This window comes from Chelmon rostratus, chromosome 4 (assembly GCF_017976325.1).
Source record: "Chelmon rostratus isolate fCheRos1 chromosome 4, fCheRos1.pri, whole genome shotgun sequence".
Taxonomy (NCBI): domain Eukaryota; kingdom Metazoa; phylum Chordata; class Actinopteri; order Chaetodontiformes; family Chaetodontidae; genus Chelmon; species Chelmon rostratus.
Window position 1 is genome coordinate 18,089,423 of NC_055661.1, and position 19,657 is coordinate 18,109,079.

Consider the following 19,657-nt stretch of genomic DNA (forward strand, 5'->3'; position numbering starts at 1 on the left):
TTAGCAGCGCATTTTTCATCTTTTACACTAGGTTGTGCTTGCTTTCTTGCTGTCTATTAGTTTTATGAATTTATGTTTCTTCCTAACAGGAGTTATAACGATAAAAAGAGCTCTCTTCGTCCACATTTCCCCTATTTTTTCTGTTCTTCTTTCATTTTAATTGTAATACTGTAAAACATATTTTCATGTCCCACAATATCTCACAGGCAAGCTGTTAAATCTCTCTTTTTTTAGTGTGCGTGTGTAATACAGTTACACATTTGGTTGGAACACCATAATCCGCTGGCCATTATAACAACTTATGAAAATATTGTGAATTATGAAAATCAATCTATTCTAAAAACTCTACAATTAGCGGAATTGAATCATCGGAAGATATTTTCTCCCGTCAATTTCTTATTCTTTGTATATGTACGACACTTTTTGGTGTGGTGGTACGCAGTTCCGGTGTAGCAGAGAAGTGTTTCCATTGGCTGTAGTAGAGGGGGGGAACTATCTTGACAGTCAGTCAAGGTTCCACTGCTGTCTGCCAGTGATTGTACTGTACTGGAGATGCCAAGATGGCTGCAAGCAATTATTTCGGCTTTACACATGGTGCCGGTCCGCCATACAGGTAATTCAAGTGATGTAGGTTGATGTCAGCATGCCTTTTGAATCGCATTTATCAGTCGCTGGAGTATATCGTCGGGGCAACAGTCACTGGTTGGATTTCACTGCGTGGCGGCGGAGAGACAGGCTAGACAGCTAGCTTGACCAGCTAGTTCGGTTAGCTAACGTTAGCTAGAGGAGTTCGCAGGCCAGCGCTTTCCGACACGCTGTTTGACTTTAGGTGAACCTCGATGCGGTCATCGGTCGGACAGCTGACATTGTCGGCTCGACTCTTAACCACTTCGTGTACACAAACGTCAAACAAAAAGCAAGTGTCACGCAGCTGTTTCAGTGAATCGAGCTGGCTGCAGCTGTGACGGGTGAGATTTTGGCCGGCGTTTAGGATTAACTGCTAAGAGAGGTAGCCCTGGTGCAGCTTGACTGGCGGTCCGGTGTCTCACAAACAGTGCATCTGTTCTAGTAATGTGTCCAATAGCGACATGCTGCAAGAAGGAAGATTTAAATAGATACTTGAAGATGTGAGGGTAGAAAATGAACACCAGTCAGTGAACCTCTAGTAGCACGAGTTAGTTTGGCAAGTTTGTTTGACAGGTAAATCATTTCAACTGCACTTTTGACAGGTATTCTGAAATAATTAGCGTGTAATTTAATTATCACCACTGTGGAGGTTTCCTGTTTTGCCTCTTGTTGTGGTATGCTGGGCTGCCCTCAAACCAGCAAACCTGACTAACAGGTGCGGACTGTTTTCTCTGCACCTCACTACTTGTGCAGGTATGCTGCACAACTTTCCCATAGTCTGTTCACCAAAGTCTGCACACATCCTGATTTAATGAATTAATAAATGTAATCCTAATTCTTCATTGAACATAAACATCTACAGCCTCAAACAGGCCACTGTGTTGCAGTTGCAGAGATGCAGCAAGCATCTCGAGTCTTTGTGAGATGCTCACTAAGTGCTGGCTTATCTGTAGTTAGTGGGCTAAATAGATAAATGCTCTATCACAATATACGTAATTTAATATAGGAAAATCAATATATATTGTAATAGTTTTGGCATAGTTTTGTACTGGAAGAATCCTGGTTATAGATAAAACGACCATACAGGAACAGGTAATCCAGCAAACTGAATACCAGTGAGATCAAGGTACTTGATAACTTTGATGCAGAAATGTTAAATAATAATATTGGCTAAAGCAGATCTGCCCATTGATTGCAAAATGTTCCATGTTGACCTCACACACACAGGGGTGTTAAATGGAAAGCTACAATGTCACAAACAGTATAATGGATGAATAAAGACACACTAAATGTATTTATTGCCGTTCTGGTGCCAGGAAACAGACCCCACACATCAGAAGCTTCATAAAGTCTGTTTACTAATCCTCATCCCCACCAGCCTTGTTATTGTAAATCATGCAATGAAAGCAATGAATACAGTGAGAGAAAGAGGGCTGTTTCTGGCTCTTCTGACCTATCTTGTCTTTGTTAAATGACAGAATTCAGTGAGAAGCAGTTTCCAACAAGCGTACAAATTGACAGTCTGAATCCTCTGTCACGTGCCCAGTTTGAGTCATTCAACAAATGTTTTAATTTTTACATGTGAATTTCAGTTGTTTGCCTTTATCTATTCTCATGGTTTATATCGCCCGCCCCCATGAGCACCTCTCATCTCAGCAATTTAATAAGCAATGAATGAGCATCAGTGTTTGTTCTCCATTCAGCATTCTTGAAACCACAGATAGCCATTGTCCAAAATGTACAACATTTAACACTGAGGCATTCTGATAGCAGGTTTGGTTGTAGGGATTGTTCAGAGCAGAGACACTGAAAGCTTAATAAAGATGCTGATAGCATTAGTTCCTGATGTCATTGCCAGGAATGGATGCTGTCTGGATCTCAAACCATGCTAATGACAAGGCTGCTGTGGACTGGTCCTTTTTGGCATTTGTATGTGTGCTGATGAAGATGAGAGATTAACCAGAGGTCTCTGCAGAGCTGCTCGGTCAATCATATAATGTTTGTGATCACAATTTTGTCTACCACAATCAATTAATCATGATTGGGTGTTGACGTGTTGCATTAAATTTGCCTCCCTATTTTTACTGGCTTTTTGTAGCCATGCTAGCAGCCTGGCTCTATGGATGGCAATGTTGGTCTGCTTTACTCCGTCAGTCGGTTGCTCCACCACTGTAGTACAGACTGAACTATCTCAGGAAATATTGGATGGATTTACATTATATTTTGTACAGATATCCATGGTGCCCAGATGATAAATCCTACTGACTTTGGTAATCCCAGAGGCTGTTCCTCTAGGACCACCACAAGGTTCACGTTTGTGGTTTTCAGTGAAATATCTCAACAGCTATTGGATGCATTGGCCTTAAATTCAGTTCTGAGCACAGACATTAATGCCCCCTTCACAATGAATTTTAATCACTTTGGTGATCCCCCGACACCCTGGCACCACTCCTCTGAAGCACAGCCTCACAGAGATGCTAGCATGGCTGTAGTGTCTGCAGATGTTTAGATATACATACATTTTAATCAAGTTTTGTTTACTATGATGTGAGTGTGGTTTTAAAAATACTCAGATGCAGTTAAACTAGTAAAGCAAATATGCATGATTATTGTGTAAAATAGAGTAAAATGATCCTGATTATCTTTCCACTGTCCGAGCTTGCATTTCAGTATCAGTTGTTTAAAATCGCAGATATCTTGCTATGATAACACAGATGGAAGACTGGAAGGCTGCTGATGTAAATTTCAGTTTAGATGAAGAAGGACCTTTATACTTTTTGCCTGTTTAATATGCAAGAAAATGTATTTTTGCACTTCTAACATGAATTGATTCATGCAGCTTCATCTGCAATAAAGACTCAAGTACATACTCTCATGTTGTTCATGAAGATGTCCTTTGAAAGCAGTTTTGAAGTTTACCTTCCTGCTTCACTGAATTTCCCCTTCCTCTCTTCTCCATCAGTACCCAGCCTCCACCGGCTTACTCCCATCCCTCTACAGCCAGTTACAGTGTACAGCAGGCTCCAGCTGTAGCTCATGCAGTGACTGCGTCCTACTCTCCAGCTCCAGTCCAGGCAGCCCGGCCTGTGGTGTCTGCCCCTTACCCTGCCTATCAGAGCCACCAGGCCCCCCCTGACTATGCCTACAGGCAGCCAGAGCCTCCAGCACCCCCACAGCCCACCACCACCCCACAGACGTACCAGGTATACTCGGACACGGTCAGTCTCTTTCTGCTTCCTTTTTGAATTCTTCTCAGTTTTGTATGGCATGGTGTGGTCATATTTGATGATGTGTTTTGGCTTTTGTTTTGCTTCATGTAATGTTAATAACTTTTAGCCATTTCTTTTTCTTTTTAAAAGAAGTTTGCTGCTGTTGTCTGCTTAAATATGCTGCTTCCCCATTGGTTTAAATACTCTCTTGTGAACACCAGCAGGACAACTACAGCTACGGGCGCCCTGCAGCTGTGACCACCTATGACAATAAACAGTACTACCAGACGAGTATAGCTTCAGCTCAGAGGACACCCACAGAGAATTACTACCAAACTGGTGAGTCAGTTTTTTCTTGTCTTTTTTTGGGGGCTTCAGAGGGAGCTGCACGAAATCTGATAAATTGCCTCCATTGATGTCACTTGAGTCAGCGTTGGCTGGGGCTGAAGACTACGACTTTGAAACTGAAGAATATCTGGAGGTGTGAAGTTAGACAGCTGTGAGTGTACCAGACCTCTATTGCCCACTCCTCATCTCTGCTTGAGGCTAGATTAGCTGCTACTAGCATAACACTCCTCTGGCCAAGTCATCAGAGAGATGATATCTCTCTGATCACTTGGAGTTGCATTCAGTTAGTTATTTAGGCACCAGGATTTTGACAAGAAGACAAATGTGTAGAATAAAAAGATATCGTCTCTCGTTCTGCAGCACCAATTTTGGTACTTTTTAAAAACTGTCTATTATGAGTCCAGTAGTATTAAAGGAGTGCAGTGCTAAATCAGTGGAGTGTTCTTTACTTTAAGCTTTGTTTTGACCACAGAGTCCAACTGACATTTGGCTGATTACTATTTAGAATTTCAGTACAGAAATGTGAATATATGCAATTAGTCATCACATGATATGTCCACTAGGGAGCACTCTGGTGGCCTGAGACTTCTTCCCAGGTCTGTGTAGGTTTGTGCTTGGTTGACATCTCCTCACTCTCCTGTTATGGTTTGTTGCACCTATTTGGGCACCTGTGTGACTGTACAGGCTAACTTTATTTACATGCACTTTTGAAGGGTAATATGCTGTGTATGGACTGTGTCTGCTGCCTATTTGCTTGTGAAATGAGGATCCTTCCTGCCCTGCCAAAAACTCTCTGATAGACATTTCAGATCTCTTTTGCTCTCCTCACTCTAATGCCCTTCCTCTCCACCACTCCCCATCCCCCCTTTTTCCATATCAGTCGGAGTAAAGAGTGCTTACAGTCCCGCTCCCTCCACTGTGTACAGCCAGCCTCCTCCTCCCCAGAGGCAGGTAACGGCCCTGAAGCCTCTGGCCCCCTCCAGTTCTGTGTCCACCAGCTACAACATCTACCCAGTGTCCACCAGCGTCCAGCAGCCGCCCACACCCATTTCATCGTACACCCTCGGCTCGTCCTTCGGCTCCACCGTTTCAGCCACCACCTACTCAGGTAGCATAAGGCGGGAGATAAGATAGAGCTTCATTCATCTCAAGGGAATTTTTTGTGCCCATGGTGATCAATATACATATAAAAATGAATATAAATATATAAAAATAAATTAAGGGTGATGCTGATGGCACAATTAAAGAGCAGGGTATCAGTTGCCATGTTATACATTACAAGCCAAAAACTTTACAGACAGAAGTAGCAGTTCACAACACACAATAACTTTACATTACTTCTTTCTATCGCTCAGTTTTAACATTCGGTCAAGCAAGAAAGTGGTGCAGCACAATTAAGTAAATGTCTTTGCAAAATGTTTGTTTGTAAAAACTTGGTGACCACTCGCAGGCCTAGTAGGTAAACTACTGTAGCTGGCAAGCTAACTGCTAACTCCCCGCACTTCTTCCCATTTTTTCTGTACTGGGTCCCGTTGACTCCCACCTGGCATTTTGTTGTCTGGATTGTGCAATTAATTTATATTTATTTATTATTTGTCTAATGCATGTCAAACCATTTCTCTTTTGGGGAGCAGTTTATACTTTGCACAAATTTGCTGTCAAAGTTGAACTTGATGGAAAATATTTGTCCGTGCAAGTAAATCCACTGGATTGTGTCAGTTCAGTTCAAATGAACTGTGAAATTTGGACTTCTCATGGTGGGCAAAGGAATGATGGAGTGAATGAGTTTTATGGTGGCCGGGCAACATATGATGACTGGCTGAGGTATACAAACATTGATACCTTGCTAATTTAAAGCTGAAACTTGAGTCTCGTGTTACATCCTTGAGCCTTCTCAAAGACCATTTTGGGATTGTGCTTGTCCTCCGTGGTCTTAAAATGCAGCTTACTGCCTGCACAACTGCTGGCTGTTCATGTTTGACCCACATCTTGTGTGCTTCTCTTCTTTTTAATAACTCTCTGTCCTCACTCTCCCTCCTGCTCTCTCACCCTCAGGCATAAGCTACTCGAGTTATGATTCAACTGGCTACACCTCCACATCTGCCCCCTCCTATTACCAGCCGGCCCAGCAGACTCTCACCCAGCCGCAGCCCCCACCGCAGCAGCCGCAACAGCCCCAACCTCCCATCCAGCCACCACCCAAGCAGCTCACAAGCTCTTCCTGGAGCAACTCGGGCAGCAACATGGTGACGGCTCCGGCTGTAAACACCTACAAAAAGCCCACATTTCACCAGAACAAGCTGCAGAAGCCCAAAGGGCCTCCCAAACAGCCTCAGCTCCATTACTGTGACATTTGCAAGATCAGCTGTGCAGGCCCTCAGGTAGGAGTTAATAATGACAAGGGGTTGAACTGACAAGGTTTTATTCATAAAAAGCTCTTAACATAAAAGCTTTTTTGTGTTTTGCATTACGGAGCCTCAAAAGACACTAAAAAAAAAAGAACACAAAAAAAGCACATTACAAGATTAACATTTAAGATCAGACTTCAAGTTTTAGTGTGCAAATTTCTCTTTGGAGATAAATAAAGTATCTATCTATCTATATGAAAACATGTAGTAACATAGCTGGCTAACATCATGAAGTTTCAGCAGTTGTCTGATTTAATTACATTATATTCATCTCATCAACAGACTAAAAACCGAGGAAAAGTAAAAAATATTACTTTATTTGTTGGTGCATTTGGAAGATTCACATTGCAAACTGGTTTGATTTATTCCACCAGACGTATCGGGAACACCTTGAGGGCCAGAAGCATAAGAAAAAGGAGGCAGCACTTAAATCCGGGGGACAGACGGGGGCGAGCAACGGGCCCAGAGGGGTCCAGACTCAGTTACGTTGTGAGCTATGTGACGTCTCCTGCACCGGAGTGGACGCCTACGCCGCCCATATCCGTGGGGCCAAACACCAGAAGGTGAGAACAGTTTCAATATTTGTTGTTATTTAAGAAAATATAGGCGGCTGTAGAAGATGCTGATTTACCATGCTGTCATTATTGGACATGACTGTGGTGTACTCATGTGACATTCCATCTGAGCTGCCAAATCTTGGAACAAAACCTGCCCCAGGGATTCGGGATGGGATTAAGTATCAGCAGTCTTCAATGGTCGTATCTCCCTCTGTGTCTTTGTCAACCATGGAAAGGTGGTGAAACTTCACACCAAGCTGGGCAAACCTATACCTTCCACAGAGCCAGTGCTGGTGAACTCAACCCCAGTTATCACAACCTCGACAGCTGGGAAACCTCCAGGGTCCACGTCCAGTCCTGCCTCTGTCTCAACCACTTCAACTCCCACTGTGACACCAAAACAGGTGGCTGTAAACGCCACGCCCAAAACAACAGCACCCATCAAGAAACCAGCTCCTTCCAAAATAACTGTCATTTGTAAGTTTGTTTTATGTACATGATGTGTGATGTTTTCTGACCCCATCTCACCAGTTTAATGTTGAATGACCACATTAAAAATCAGATGTGTTTATAGGTGTTCCGTACAGCCACACTGGAAGACCGAGTGAAAAGTCAGCCGTCATAGAGAGGGGGGAGACATGACGTCTGTTAAAAATAACAATAATGGTGCACATTTTCAGACCATTTCTAGGGAAAGACATTCATAGTGTTGCACCTGATTGTTCACATGAATAGTGACAGAAATGGTTTTGTTCTGAAGCTATGCAACCATCCAGTTCTGACAGAGTTTATTGTTTATTGGTTAACGGTTTGAACAGGACTAAGTAGCCATGTGCTCGAGCAAAATACTGAAATTCAAATGCAATTTTCAGACAGTAGCAGCACAACATAAACATTGTGCATCTGCAAAATGTGCACATAATGAGTTAAAGTGCACTTGTTTTTCATAACAAAAGGACATATAGCATTAGATAAATGAGACTTCGCTTATTGTGTCATCAAGCGCATGGCCATATTTTGAAAGGTTAACCTTCAGCTTTGTAGTTTTTCAGTATTACCAATCAATAATAGGGCTCACATAAAAGCTTAATGCTCCAAAGATGCAGCATACCTGTCCCTGTTAGTGCAAAGCTAGATAAAATTTAATTAACAAAACTGTGTCGCAAAAGTAAAAAGAAAAATCAATAGCTGCAACAAAATGCTTTTCAAGATGGACTTTGTTTAACTGTAAGACTGAATGATTACTTACCAACCTTTGGAACAGAACTAGAGATAGTAATTAGATATTAGAAATAGATTTTTTTGTTTTTTTTTTTCTTTAAATTTGTAATATCTATAATATCTTGCCTGCCAAACAGCCAATAAGCCTGCCAACCCCCCAGCAGCTGCTGTGACGGCAGCAGCAGCACCGGTGGTGGTGGTGGCTGCCAAGGTGGAGGAGCCCATGCAACAGTCAGCTCAGAAGATGCAGCCTCTGAGCGACGATGAGGACTGTGACAGAGCTGGAGGCCAGGGAGACATCCAGCCAGTGGGGCATGACTATGTAGAGGAGGTAAGGAGGAAACGAAAAGAAAAAAGAAACACTAAAATTACTCTCTATACACCCTTTGTGATAGAAAAGATCTGACCTGCCGCAACATACATCACTTTGCAGGAAGTATTATTGACTAATACATACTGATAAATAAAAAAACAAAGTAAAACATCTTTCCTGCCACAAATACTGTTGTACTACACATGTAAATCCCAGTAAGAAAGGAGCAAGTCATTATAACTATTTTGTGAACTGCTGGTTCTTCCCTGTTTGTGCGGGGTTTTCAAATTCATAGTCTTGTAATCTGTAAAGTACTCTACTTACAATAAAGACTGGTCTCATCCATTTTTTAAACCAGATTATTACTTCAGTATTTGCAACGGACACAAATCTAGTTTTGATCCAGCTTCAAGTATCAGGTATTGAAGTATCCATGATTCAAAGAGTTTTATTGTGCTTGTAGATAAAATCGTTTCTGTCCTTCTAACATAAGTAGAGCATAAGATCATTTTTGCTACGTTGGTTGTCCTGCATGATGTGTATTTACCCGAACCGTCTGCCTCTTTCAGGTCCGCAACGATGATGGCAAGGTCATTCGATTCCACTGTAAACTGTGTGAGTGCAGCTTCAACGACCCCAACGCTAAAGACATGCACCTGAAAGGGAGAAGGCACAGACTCCAGTACAAGGTAACAATGTTTGGGCATCAGTGTGATCATTCCTGTCTGACTGATTGTTCAGAAGAGACCTAATGAACACTTTTTAGGGATTTTAGATTACAGCTTTTCTTGCCTTACAGATGACTGCACGTGCACAAAATGGTGATTTGACCACAGGGTCATACAATCTACTATTTAACCACATCTAACAGTAATTTTAGGGTGGCTACATTGAGATAGTCAGTGAAATCCCTCTCTAAGCATATAAATATGTCAGTGAATTCACCCGTGCAGTGTGATGGACTGTATAGATGCACAAAGTGAGCAATCAACAAGGTTTAGAGGCATCAAAAAGTTTGGTACTTCAAGGTTCCCCGAGGAGTTTTAGACTTCTGGTGGTGCTATGGGGCTGTTTTTTGATCAGTGTGTCCCCATTTTGGTCCCACCAGTGGTTTCACACTGGCAGGAAAAAGACTGCAAGCCAGTAAACATCGATGTAAACAATGCTGGATTTTAAATACTTTAAAGAATCAGCTTGTTTGGTTTTATGGGGAAGGAAATGGATCAACCTGTTTGTCAGACATATACAGAATGAGTTTTGGTGAGTAACACTGAGTGTAAACATGCAGGAATGGCCTGAGAGTGCAGCATCACATGTGCACTGACTGTGATTACGCTCCCCTTATATTTGTTCTGTCCTCCTCTGTGTAGAAGAAAGTAAATCCAGAGCTTCCTGTGGAGATCAAGCCCAGTAACCGAGCCAGGAAGCTGCAGGAGAGCAAGCTGAAGAAGCAGAAGCAGAAGGCGGTGCTGAAGAGACAGAGGGACGATGAGCAGCGCTGGCACATGGAGATGAGGTCAGACTCGTGGCCAAAGTTAGTAATCTAAACTTGTTTCCACTCTGACATTAAGTTTGCAAGTTTCCTTGGTTGACACAGAACAGACTAAGGAAAAGGAAAAGATGAGGAAGTTGTATTCATACAGGTAACGTCAGTAAAGGGGAACTCTTAAAGTTGACCAGCTGACTGTTCGTGTGATGCATGTATGCTGGAAAGAAGGAAATTTCATGCCTCATTTTATAGACTCTTTTCCTGTTTTTTTGACTCTTTCTTACACTAATAAAGTCGGGACCCTCAACAGCCAGACGAAAGTCATATTAATGTAATTACATGTTAGGATTTTATCATGAAAACTATACAGCCAGATTAGGGGCCATTTTTTCGTCATGGAATATTATGCACTTTTAATGGCAGCCAGTACAATCATTAAATGACTTTTAATGACTGACATCAAAAACCTCTCCCTCTCCAGCAGGCGATATGAGGAGGACATGTACTGGAGGAGGATGGAGGAGGAGCAGATGTACTGGGGGGAGCAGAGGCGCAGGATGGCTCCTCCGCCGCTGATGAGCCGCCCTGGTATGCCAGTACCCCCTCTACTGGTGAGCGTCGCAATTGCAGTTCTTTTAAACTAACTTTGACTAAGACTTAATTCCGAGTGTGATCAATCACTTTACTCTCCCCTCTCCCTTCAGACGTGTGTGCGTCGGCCAGATTCTCCTGATGACCGTCACATCATGGCTAAGCACTCCACCATTTACCCAGTGGAGGAGGAGCTGCAGGCTGTTCAGAGGATTGTCTCCCACTCTGAGAGAGCCTTAAAACTGGTGTCAGATACCCTGCTGGATAAGGAGACACCAGCTGTTACTACCACTGCTACTGAAGGAGGAGATGAAAAAGGGTAAAAAAAAAAAAAAAAAAAAAAAAAGTGACATGGTAGATGAGCCATGGTAAATAGAACGGAAAGGTTGAGCCCTAAAAACACTTTTATTATTTTGGCATAAGTGAAGAGCTGCACAGGACTGCAAAGGTGTCAGACTGTTGCATATGATGATGATGCAGGATTCTGATAAAGGAGCTGAACTGAAAAGCCTTATATTAATACATAGACATTACATTAAAAAGCAGAATATTAGTATGTGCATGCTACATTTACAAGCAGTATATAGATGCTACATTTGAAGGCAGTATATTAGTACATAGACACTATGTTTGAAAGTGGTTTAGTACATAGATGCCGGTATTTTCTCTCCATTTGTGATCCATTAGATTGCTTCTTTATCTGGCAGAACTATTTGAAAAATCAGTCCTGCGAGTCTTAATCTTGGCTTCTCTCCCTCTCCTGACAGTACTGACAACCCAGCACGGCTGCTGAAAGGTGTGATGAGGGTGGGCATCCTGGCCAAAGGCCTGCTGCTTCGTGGGGACAGAAATGTTGAGCTCATCCTGCTGACAGCAAAGAAACCCACCATCTCTTTACTGAAGAGCATCGCCAAGCAGCTGCCCAAGGAGCTGGAGGTAGGAGAGCTTCAACCGTTAACAGGCTGTTGATTTAGGATGGTGGTTCAGGTTGAGGGAGGGAAGAATTGTGGTAAACTTTCAATTCACAACACTGACATGCTTACATTTTAAGTTTTAGCTCGAGTGTAGGATCATATAGACAAACTGTTGACAAAAAATGGCAGGGAAAAGGCTTCCGTTGCCAGTTTTTTGTCAGTAGTTTGTTAAATATCATGCAGTCAGATGCAGATTTTTAAAAAGAGGAAGCTATTCGTTGCCATCCGCTGCCTTATGACTTGTGTCATAAGAGCTGGATACTCAGGGACTAAAATGTTTTTTAGTTATGTAACAGATAAATGGGAAGGAGAAGTATTCCCTCTTGATGCTTTTTATTAGAGAACAAAAAAAAGGCCAGAAAAAATTCTACTCTTCTTCTTCCTAAGTGGGTTTTTCTCATATGCTAGAGCAGCTCATTTGCTATTAGTGAACATGTACAGCTGTCCCTGCACAGCCACAAATGACACAGCAGCTTTTCCTCTGTACATGTATTAATGATCTTAGCTGTGCAACAGTTGGTTCTGTCATTTTAGCTTTCTGTGGGTATACAGTACACATTTGCTGGCTCAGAACAGACAGCCCTGCCGCTCTTTATTCTTATTAGAGGATTTCCAGGCTGTGGGTTTGACTACGTCGTAGGAATAGTGTGTGGTTTCTAGTGCTGGGAGAGATCTTCCATGTTCACAAATGCCTGAACTGACCCTAGCCCAAAGAGAAAAACTCACAAGCTTTCGAATTTACTGACATTTTTGTTTAAGGCTCACAAGACAGAGGATTGACACCAAATACAAGGTTGTGATGTGTTGTAATTCCTCACTCTTCCTCCCTCCTGCTGTAGCTGTAATGAGTGTTTCGTTAAAGGTGCTTTTGACTGATCTTTAGATTCACTGCCTGGTTATGACACCTGAATCCTACAGAGTGAGATGGGGCTTTTCTTCTTAAACTGCCCCATTGCTTACAGTTACAAAGATACAATAAACTGTTGAAAATATATTTTTGCTAAAGTCACCAATCCTGTTTAAATAAGGGAACTGCCTTGAGAAAACAAATTGCACAAGCCAGGGTTCAAAAATAATAACCTTATTACCCTGTAACCTTGCCAAACAAGGGTATTTTTTGCCCCTACACCCCTCCTCCTCTGTAGTGAGTAATCCCAAGTGTCCTTTTAACCGGCAGACATTTTCTGAAGATCAGTATGAGGTGCAGGCTCACCCCGAGGAGGCGAACATCGTCATATTTTCAAGCAAGGAGCCCAAAATGCAGGTGACCATTTCTCTCACCTCGCCGCTGATGAGGGAGGACACTGCTGCTGAGAAGGACAAGCAGGCAGGAGGAAAAGCGGCTGAGAAAGGTTAGAGAAGCCAAAGCTTTCAGTACCAGGCAACCAAATGTAAGCAATGTCTGTAATACACTTACAGTATATATAAATATATATATATATACCCCTTGCTCCACCCTTTCACCCAGTTGCAGCCTAAATTTTAGGCTGAAAAGCTCTTAAATTACACAGTACGAGAAGTGGGACTTTTAAACAAGCCCACATTCAAGTTTTCTTTCTTTAACCCCTAAAATAAGAATGAACTCACACATTCATTTGTCCCACTCTTTTCATTTCCCCCATTTTGTGCAGTTACACTAGACCCCAATTTCTTTATTTCTTTTCCACAACATGGGAATCAAAAGCCGGGCTCTCCGACCTTTCTGTGCCACTAGGGTGTGTGTTTATCTGGTGAACACACACTCAGATAAAACCTTTGGCAAGCTTTAGTAATAGGCTGAAGTGATGGTCAGTGTTCAGATAATGCCCAGGGATGAAAATGCTTGAAATGGTGATACTCTCTCCACAGATATTTTTTTTTTTTTTAGACTTGAGAAAAGTTTTGCTTCTTCTTGCAATTTGGCCATGATACCCACGAGGGGGTTTTGAGGTCCAGCGACTTCCCATCCCCTCATCTCTCATCCCTGCATCTTAATGTGGCATTATCAAAGATAAGGTGTTGGAGTGTCATTTTATCGCCTCACAATGATCAGTATTGAAATGATAATAAGATGACATTAGTACATTCATTGTCATTCCTTCCCCCACCATGCAACAATGAAGGTAATTTCCAAGATCATTGTGTTGCAAACACTCCTCCACCTCCTCCAGAAACTGTATTTTAATGTGTTTCTCCCATTTGGAAAACATGGTAGAAATGTTTTCTGTGGCCTTTGTCTTTGATTTATTTTAAATTTTGTTTGGGTTTGTTGATCAGTGCCCCTAATTCTGTATCAGCAGACCTAGGCAAGCCTATGGCTAATCTGAAGACCACACTTGTACACATACCACTAAGAATAGAACAATGAAAGGAGCCAGGTTTGCCCATGTTTATCAAGCTTTTCAGAGGAGGAAAAGCCTCTTGTTCACGCTCATTAGAGGTGCTCAGCTGCTGCTAAATGAAAACTCCGACCTCTAAGAGGCATGATAAATATGGGTCCTTGATTCTAAGTGGTATGGTAGTGTAGACTTCAAAACAGTGGCTTTGTTTTTTTGTTTTGTATTTCTTCTGTAAGTAAGCTAATGCCCTCTGTTGTTCCTATAGTTCTAGTGAACACAGACGTGTGGAAAGCCCCGAGGCTGTTCTTGTGAAATATTACCTCATCGCAGTCATCAGTAACCACACTGGATGTTTTGGACAAACCTGTCATTTGACAGCTTTGTAAATGTGTCTTAAATTTGTCCTCAAACTCCAATCCAACTCAGACAAAAGCATTATTTCTTAAACAAACATAACATTTTGAGTACTACTAATTAAGTTAATCTTGGGCTTTCTCATATTGTTGAAAAGATTTGATTTGACATTTTGATGCTCATGTTGTCTTAAAATATGGAGGCATAAAAGGAAAGACATATCCTTGCTCTTGTGCCTTTATCTGCTCGAGAAGTTTCTGTCATTGCAGAGCGCTAGTGGAAACCTTTGCTATCTATGCAAAGTAAACAAAGTTAAAACATTTGGTATCAAATACGAACATCTCATCTCCAAAGGGATAAAGTCCATGTTTCTGTTGTTAAATGATCAAAAATTTAAATTTGAAGCTCTTGTATCAGTCCGGCTCTTGTGCAAAGTCAAATGCAAATAAGAGGAAATCCACAGAGTTTGAGTTTATTAAAGGAAATTCTAAATCTGCTTAAAGCTTTTACTTGTTAAACACTTCAAATTTCATGCATGAGAGACATGACGGGACTTAATAGGGGTGTGAAAGAAGCCAAATTTTACCTGGATTTTTTTTCTAAATAACAATTGTGGGTAAAAAAATGTTTAAATGTGGGACTCAGTGATTAGTTCCTGCAGTGGAGAAGGGTGATAATATTTTTTTGAGATGTTCAGAGGGATGAAACTCCTTGAATAGGAAGGAAACTTGTGTCATGAGTAGAAAGCAGGAATAAACTCACTTGATTACACATAATAAAGCTTTAATGCGCCTTTCTCAAAGCAGACATTTTGATGTGTCATACCAGGAAATCCCCACCAGTGGCCCAGCACGCTCAGTACCACCACCTTGGCACCGGATGACAAGTTGAAATGTCTCTCAAAAGAAAGACTTACTCAGCCGGATGATAATGGGTCCAAATTTGAAGTCACTATAAAATGAAATGGGTTGGGCTACAATTTTACAAAAAAAGTATTTGTGGTTTCGCGACCTTAAACTAAGGATTAAATTTAAACTCCACCACTTTTTTCTCTGAATTCCTTGGATTTCCTTCTTTTTTGCATATGCCTTCACTCCAAAGAACACACTGATGATTGTGCCTCTTTATTGCTATTCTTGTCCGCTCAGCATAAATCTGTAAAACACAGAAACACTCTAGTCCTCCTAAATCAATGGTCAAATGCTTGCCTTTTCTCTCACATCACCCCCTCATTATTTTTCTCACAAACAAACCAAAGATTGTTGAAGGATTCGAGGGAATGTCTGATCATGCAAGATAAACATCAAGTGCTTTTATAATTTCATGCCTGTACATCAACAGTAACAACACTTACTACGTATTGCAGTCGTGATTTGGGTTTTGCGTTGGTTTGACTGCAAGTCATGAGCTAGTGCATTTTATCTCCACCAGATGTGTCTGAGAAGGACCCCCCTGATCTTCTGAATAAGAGGAAATGTCTGGAATACCTGGCTGCTCTCCGTCACGCCAAATGGTTTCAGGTAAACGCATCACAAGAGCTCGAGCTCTGTCTTTCCCGTCTTTGTGTTAGGAAATAAGCAAAACAAGCTGGCCACCACCTGAGAATACATACATGTGCAAAATCTGACCCAAAAGAATCACAGTGGTTATTTTGACTTTTTATTTGGCTTATTCTGACTTGTAGCAGGAAAAGCACAGATGTGACTAATAACATTAATAATGCCTGGATTCCATCTGAATGCAATAGAGCAACAGCAGTGTTATTACTTGCATCCTGCTCTGACATGTGAAAATCTTAGGAGGTCAATAGTTTATGAGGAGATATTTATGATGCATTTCTTTAAAAAAAATGTCTTGTATTAAATTGCAGAAGTGGCTGAGCTTGAGAAGTTTTGAATGAACTCCTCTCACTTCCTTTTCGACTAAACACGCGCGGTGGGATTTTATTTTTAAGCACTACAAATGGGGTTATCACTTTTAAGAAGATATTATGCAGGGCTCTGGCGTCTCTTCAACTCTACCGAAGAAAAACCACGGATGTGGCATTTGAGATTACGCCTTTTCCATTATTTCTCATTAAGCAGCTGGCTCTGTCCTGTTTTATTTGTCTTCTTCTTCTTCTCGTAATGAAACAGAAGCATGCCCTTATAACCAGAAACCTTAATGACCATGCTGAGAAAAAAAAGCCTTGTTTTGACAATATGTGTCTTGTAGACGTTTGTTTAAAAAGTTCACTATGGCACCTCTGGCACAAAAAAAGTTCAGAAAGTGTGCAGCATCTTCTCTAAAACAAAACTGTGTCCGTAGCTCTGAGTAGAATGTTTTTGTTTTTTTAAACACACAAACTTAAAGTCACCTGTTACATTTCATAATGACTTTGTCTATCTAAAAATAAATGTCCTTTCCTTATTTCTGAAGGCACGGGCCAATGGGCTGCAGTCCTGCGTGATCATCATTCGAGTGCTGAGAGATTTATGTCAGCGGGTTCCCACCTGGGGGAAGATGCCCGGCTGGGTATGTGGCTTCAACTGTCGGTTACATTTTGACGTTTTAATTTTTTAATGAACCTTTTCCTAATGAGGATTTCTAAAATATTTTGTCATCTCTGCAGGCTTGTTGTACGTTTGACTTCTTCTTAAACATAAAAACATATTCCACTGTCTGGAGTCTCTTCTTCTATTTCAGTGTGTCTGCTTCTCGCTGTATGTTTGTCCCTCCAGGCGATGGAGCTGCTGGTGGAGAAGGTGATCAGCAGTGCTGCAGGCCCACTCAGCCCAGGAGAGGCCATGCGCAGAGTGCTGGAGTGCATCTCCACAGGCATCCTGCTACCAGGTCAGACAAATATGCATACTAATGAGATGTAAATAAATACATTATTTCATAGGATCAGAAATTCTCTCTGGCCTCCCTCTGATGCTACAAAATCAGCTTGTTGAAGCTTGGAAACGAGAGATTCACTATTTTCTGCCCCTGATTTAGTACCTTGTATCACATTAACTTTTTAACTTGCTTCTCCTTCCCTTACTCAGATGGACCAGGGTTGATGGACCCCTGTGAGAAAGAACCCACAGATGCTTTGGAAAGCATGCTGCTTCAAGCCAGAGAGGACATAACTGCCAGTGCGCAGGTAGCCATACAGAGCATTTATTAACAAAGAGTCAGAGGAAAGAGAAGACTTTAACATGGCGTTAGCCGTGGTGAAGCTGATAGGCTGCGTATGGGTCAGCTGTCAAAAGAACATGCGTAAAATTCCACAAACCCACATTTCTCTCTGTTTTCTTTGTTTCCAGCATGCTCTGCGGCTGCTTGCTTTCCGTCAGATCCACAAGGTTCTGGGCATGGAGTCTCTGCCAGCGTCCAAGGCCAGCGCTCGCAACCGCAAACGCCGACGGGATGGCAGCGACACGGGGGAAGGGGAGGGGGAGGGCAAAAAAGACAAGAAGGAAGAAGCACTGAGTGCTTGACCTCTGCCTTCAGAGTGGGAGGCGTTTGCTAGTTTAGAGACTGGTAGAATGTCACAACTTTAAAACTTTTCTTATCTTGAAAACAATCTTAACACGCAGCTATACACATACAAATATAACTGACTGTACATGTTACACGTGTACCCTTGAATTAAGAGGAATAATGTGTTGGAGGAAGACTGAAGTCTGAGTATCTGTACTGCAGTTCCTTCTCCTGTATAGTCATTTCCTGCAGTTTTAGTGTCTTTTGAAGTGTGCCGAGAAAATTGGCTCAGTAAAAAAAATGCTGAAAATTACTGATTGCATCATTCCATTTCAAAATAATTGCACACTAATTAACTGTTCACTGCAGTTACAACACCACCATCAACTGCAGTTCCATTGTTTTCTATGACGTCCAAGCCTCTAATTATATCATCAGCACCTTAAAAGAGAAATTCGCCATGTTTTATGTGGATGTCCAATCAGCGGTGATGGTAAATGTAGTCAGTCGAAGCAATAAATTGCTGGTGAACGTTGGCACTGCCTGAACAGCTCTACGAGCAGGAGAGCTTGGCTTTCTCCACAATATTTATTGCTCCACTTGACTGCATTTACCATCAACGCTGATTGGACATCCACATAAAACACGGCAAATTTTCCCTTTAAGCTTTATTTCCAAAAGAGTCTGACCTCTGCTCCTGTTTAGGCTAGTTCAGTTTTACCATCTGACTCTTGAGTCAGGACTCACTGAACTAATATCGGTGCATGACATTTGTACTCTGAAATGTGTTTTTCAGCCTGTGTTTGAAAGAAGAGATGAGTGTGAGAGTGATCAGAGAAGAAAAGCAGTGTTTAGGATCTACATACACGCGGTACTGTGATGTTCACTGTGCCTGAGAAGATGCACAAGTGATAAAATAGTGTTGAGCAAACCTCACACGTCCTCCCTGAACTCTTTATGCTCTCTTTGCTCCCTCTAAAGTTTCCCCTAGAGCTGTTTCAACATTTCCCACCTGGCACATTTCGAAAATAGAGACAGAGTTGTAAAATCCGAAGGGCCCACATCACACCTGAAAAACAGCGCTACACTAAAATAACCTACCCTTGAAAATATGTCAAAGACAGAATCGCTGCTTAGTGCAGCGTCGCCCGTGAGGTTGTCTGTGGAGGTAACACTGGAGAGTAAATCTGTCTCTGAAGAGAGAGAGGGGTTTTACATTGCACAGTCTGTAGCATGCTGAGGGAATGAAGCACTTAAGAAATGACAATGTTACTGTATGCAGCCATAATTTTATCATTTAAGTAATACGCCTATTAATCTTTTTTCTTCCAGAGTATGGTTAGCAGAAGAGAGCAGCTTTCGTCCGATAAAGATAAGACTGAATATCTACTGTATTGATCAAGTAGTCCTTTGACGTTCTTCCTTGTGCCTGCATCATGTCATATGTTACAAAAGACTGAGTAAGGGGAACTTTAATGAGGTGTCAGGTTAATATTAGGATCTTACTTCACAAAGATGTAGGACAGGCAAGGGTCAGTTGCACAGCTCTTTTGGCTTAAAAGTTGATGTGAGAGAATTGTTGTGCAGTTTGATTTTTCATTTACCAAGAGCATCATATAAGTATTGCTTATTTTATTTCTGAAGGATGTTGCAATCTATTTTGTATTGTTTAAACAGAAAGTGTGAACGTTCCTGTCCTATGATTTGAATGTCTTTGTAGTGCTGCCGAAATTTAAGGGGAGATATTAAAACACTTTTAAGCCATTTCGTCTCCTGGGTTGAGTTGTCCGCATGGCTGATC

General features: G+C 41.7%; 1 protein-coding gene across 7 annotated transcripts; it reads left to right on the forward strand.

Annotated features, from left to right (window-relative positions):
* Nucleotides 1–552: 552 nt before the first annotated feature.
* Nucleotides 553–19,614, forward strand: zfr2 (zinc finger RNA binding protein 2). Of its 7 annotated transcripts, none has more exons than XM_041934729.1 (19): nucleotides 553–613; nucleotides 3,590–3,845; nucleotides 4,058–4,175; nucleotides 5,065–5,292; nucleotides 6,240–6,565; nucleotides 6,967–7,155; nucleotides 7,386–7,626; nucleotides 8,508–8,701; nucleotides 9,253–9,372; nucleotides 10,054–10,217; nucleotides 10,654–10,783; nucleotides 10,877–11,082; nucleotides 11,531–11,699; nucleotides 12,915–13,089; nucleotides 15,841–15,929; nucleotides 16,828–16,923; nucleotides 17,130–17,241; nucleotides 17,439–17,536; nucleotides 17,700–19,614. In XM_041934729.1, exons 1-19 carry the CDS (start codon nucleotides 561–563, stop codon nucleotides 17,871–17,873), a joined length of 3,138 nt encoding a protein of 1,045 aa, XP_041790663.1. In that variant the 5' UTR covers nucleotides 553–560; the 3' UTR covers nucleotides 17,874–19,614. The 7 variants fall into 7 exon arrangements, with proteins under 7 accessions (XP_041790663.1, XP_041790666.1, XP_041790668.1 ...); XM_041934732.1 differs by having other exon boundaries at nucleotides 10,054–10,199; XM_041934734.1 differs by having other exon boundaries at nucleotides 10,054–10,199; nucleotides 10,657–10,783.
* The last annotated feature ends 43 nt before the right edge of the window (nucleotides 19,615–19,657 follow it).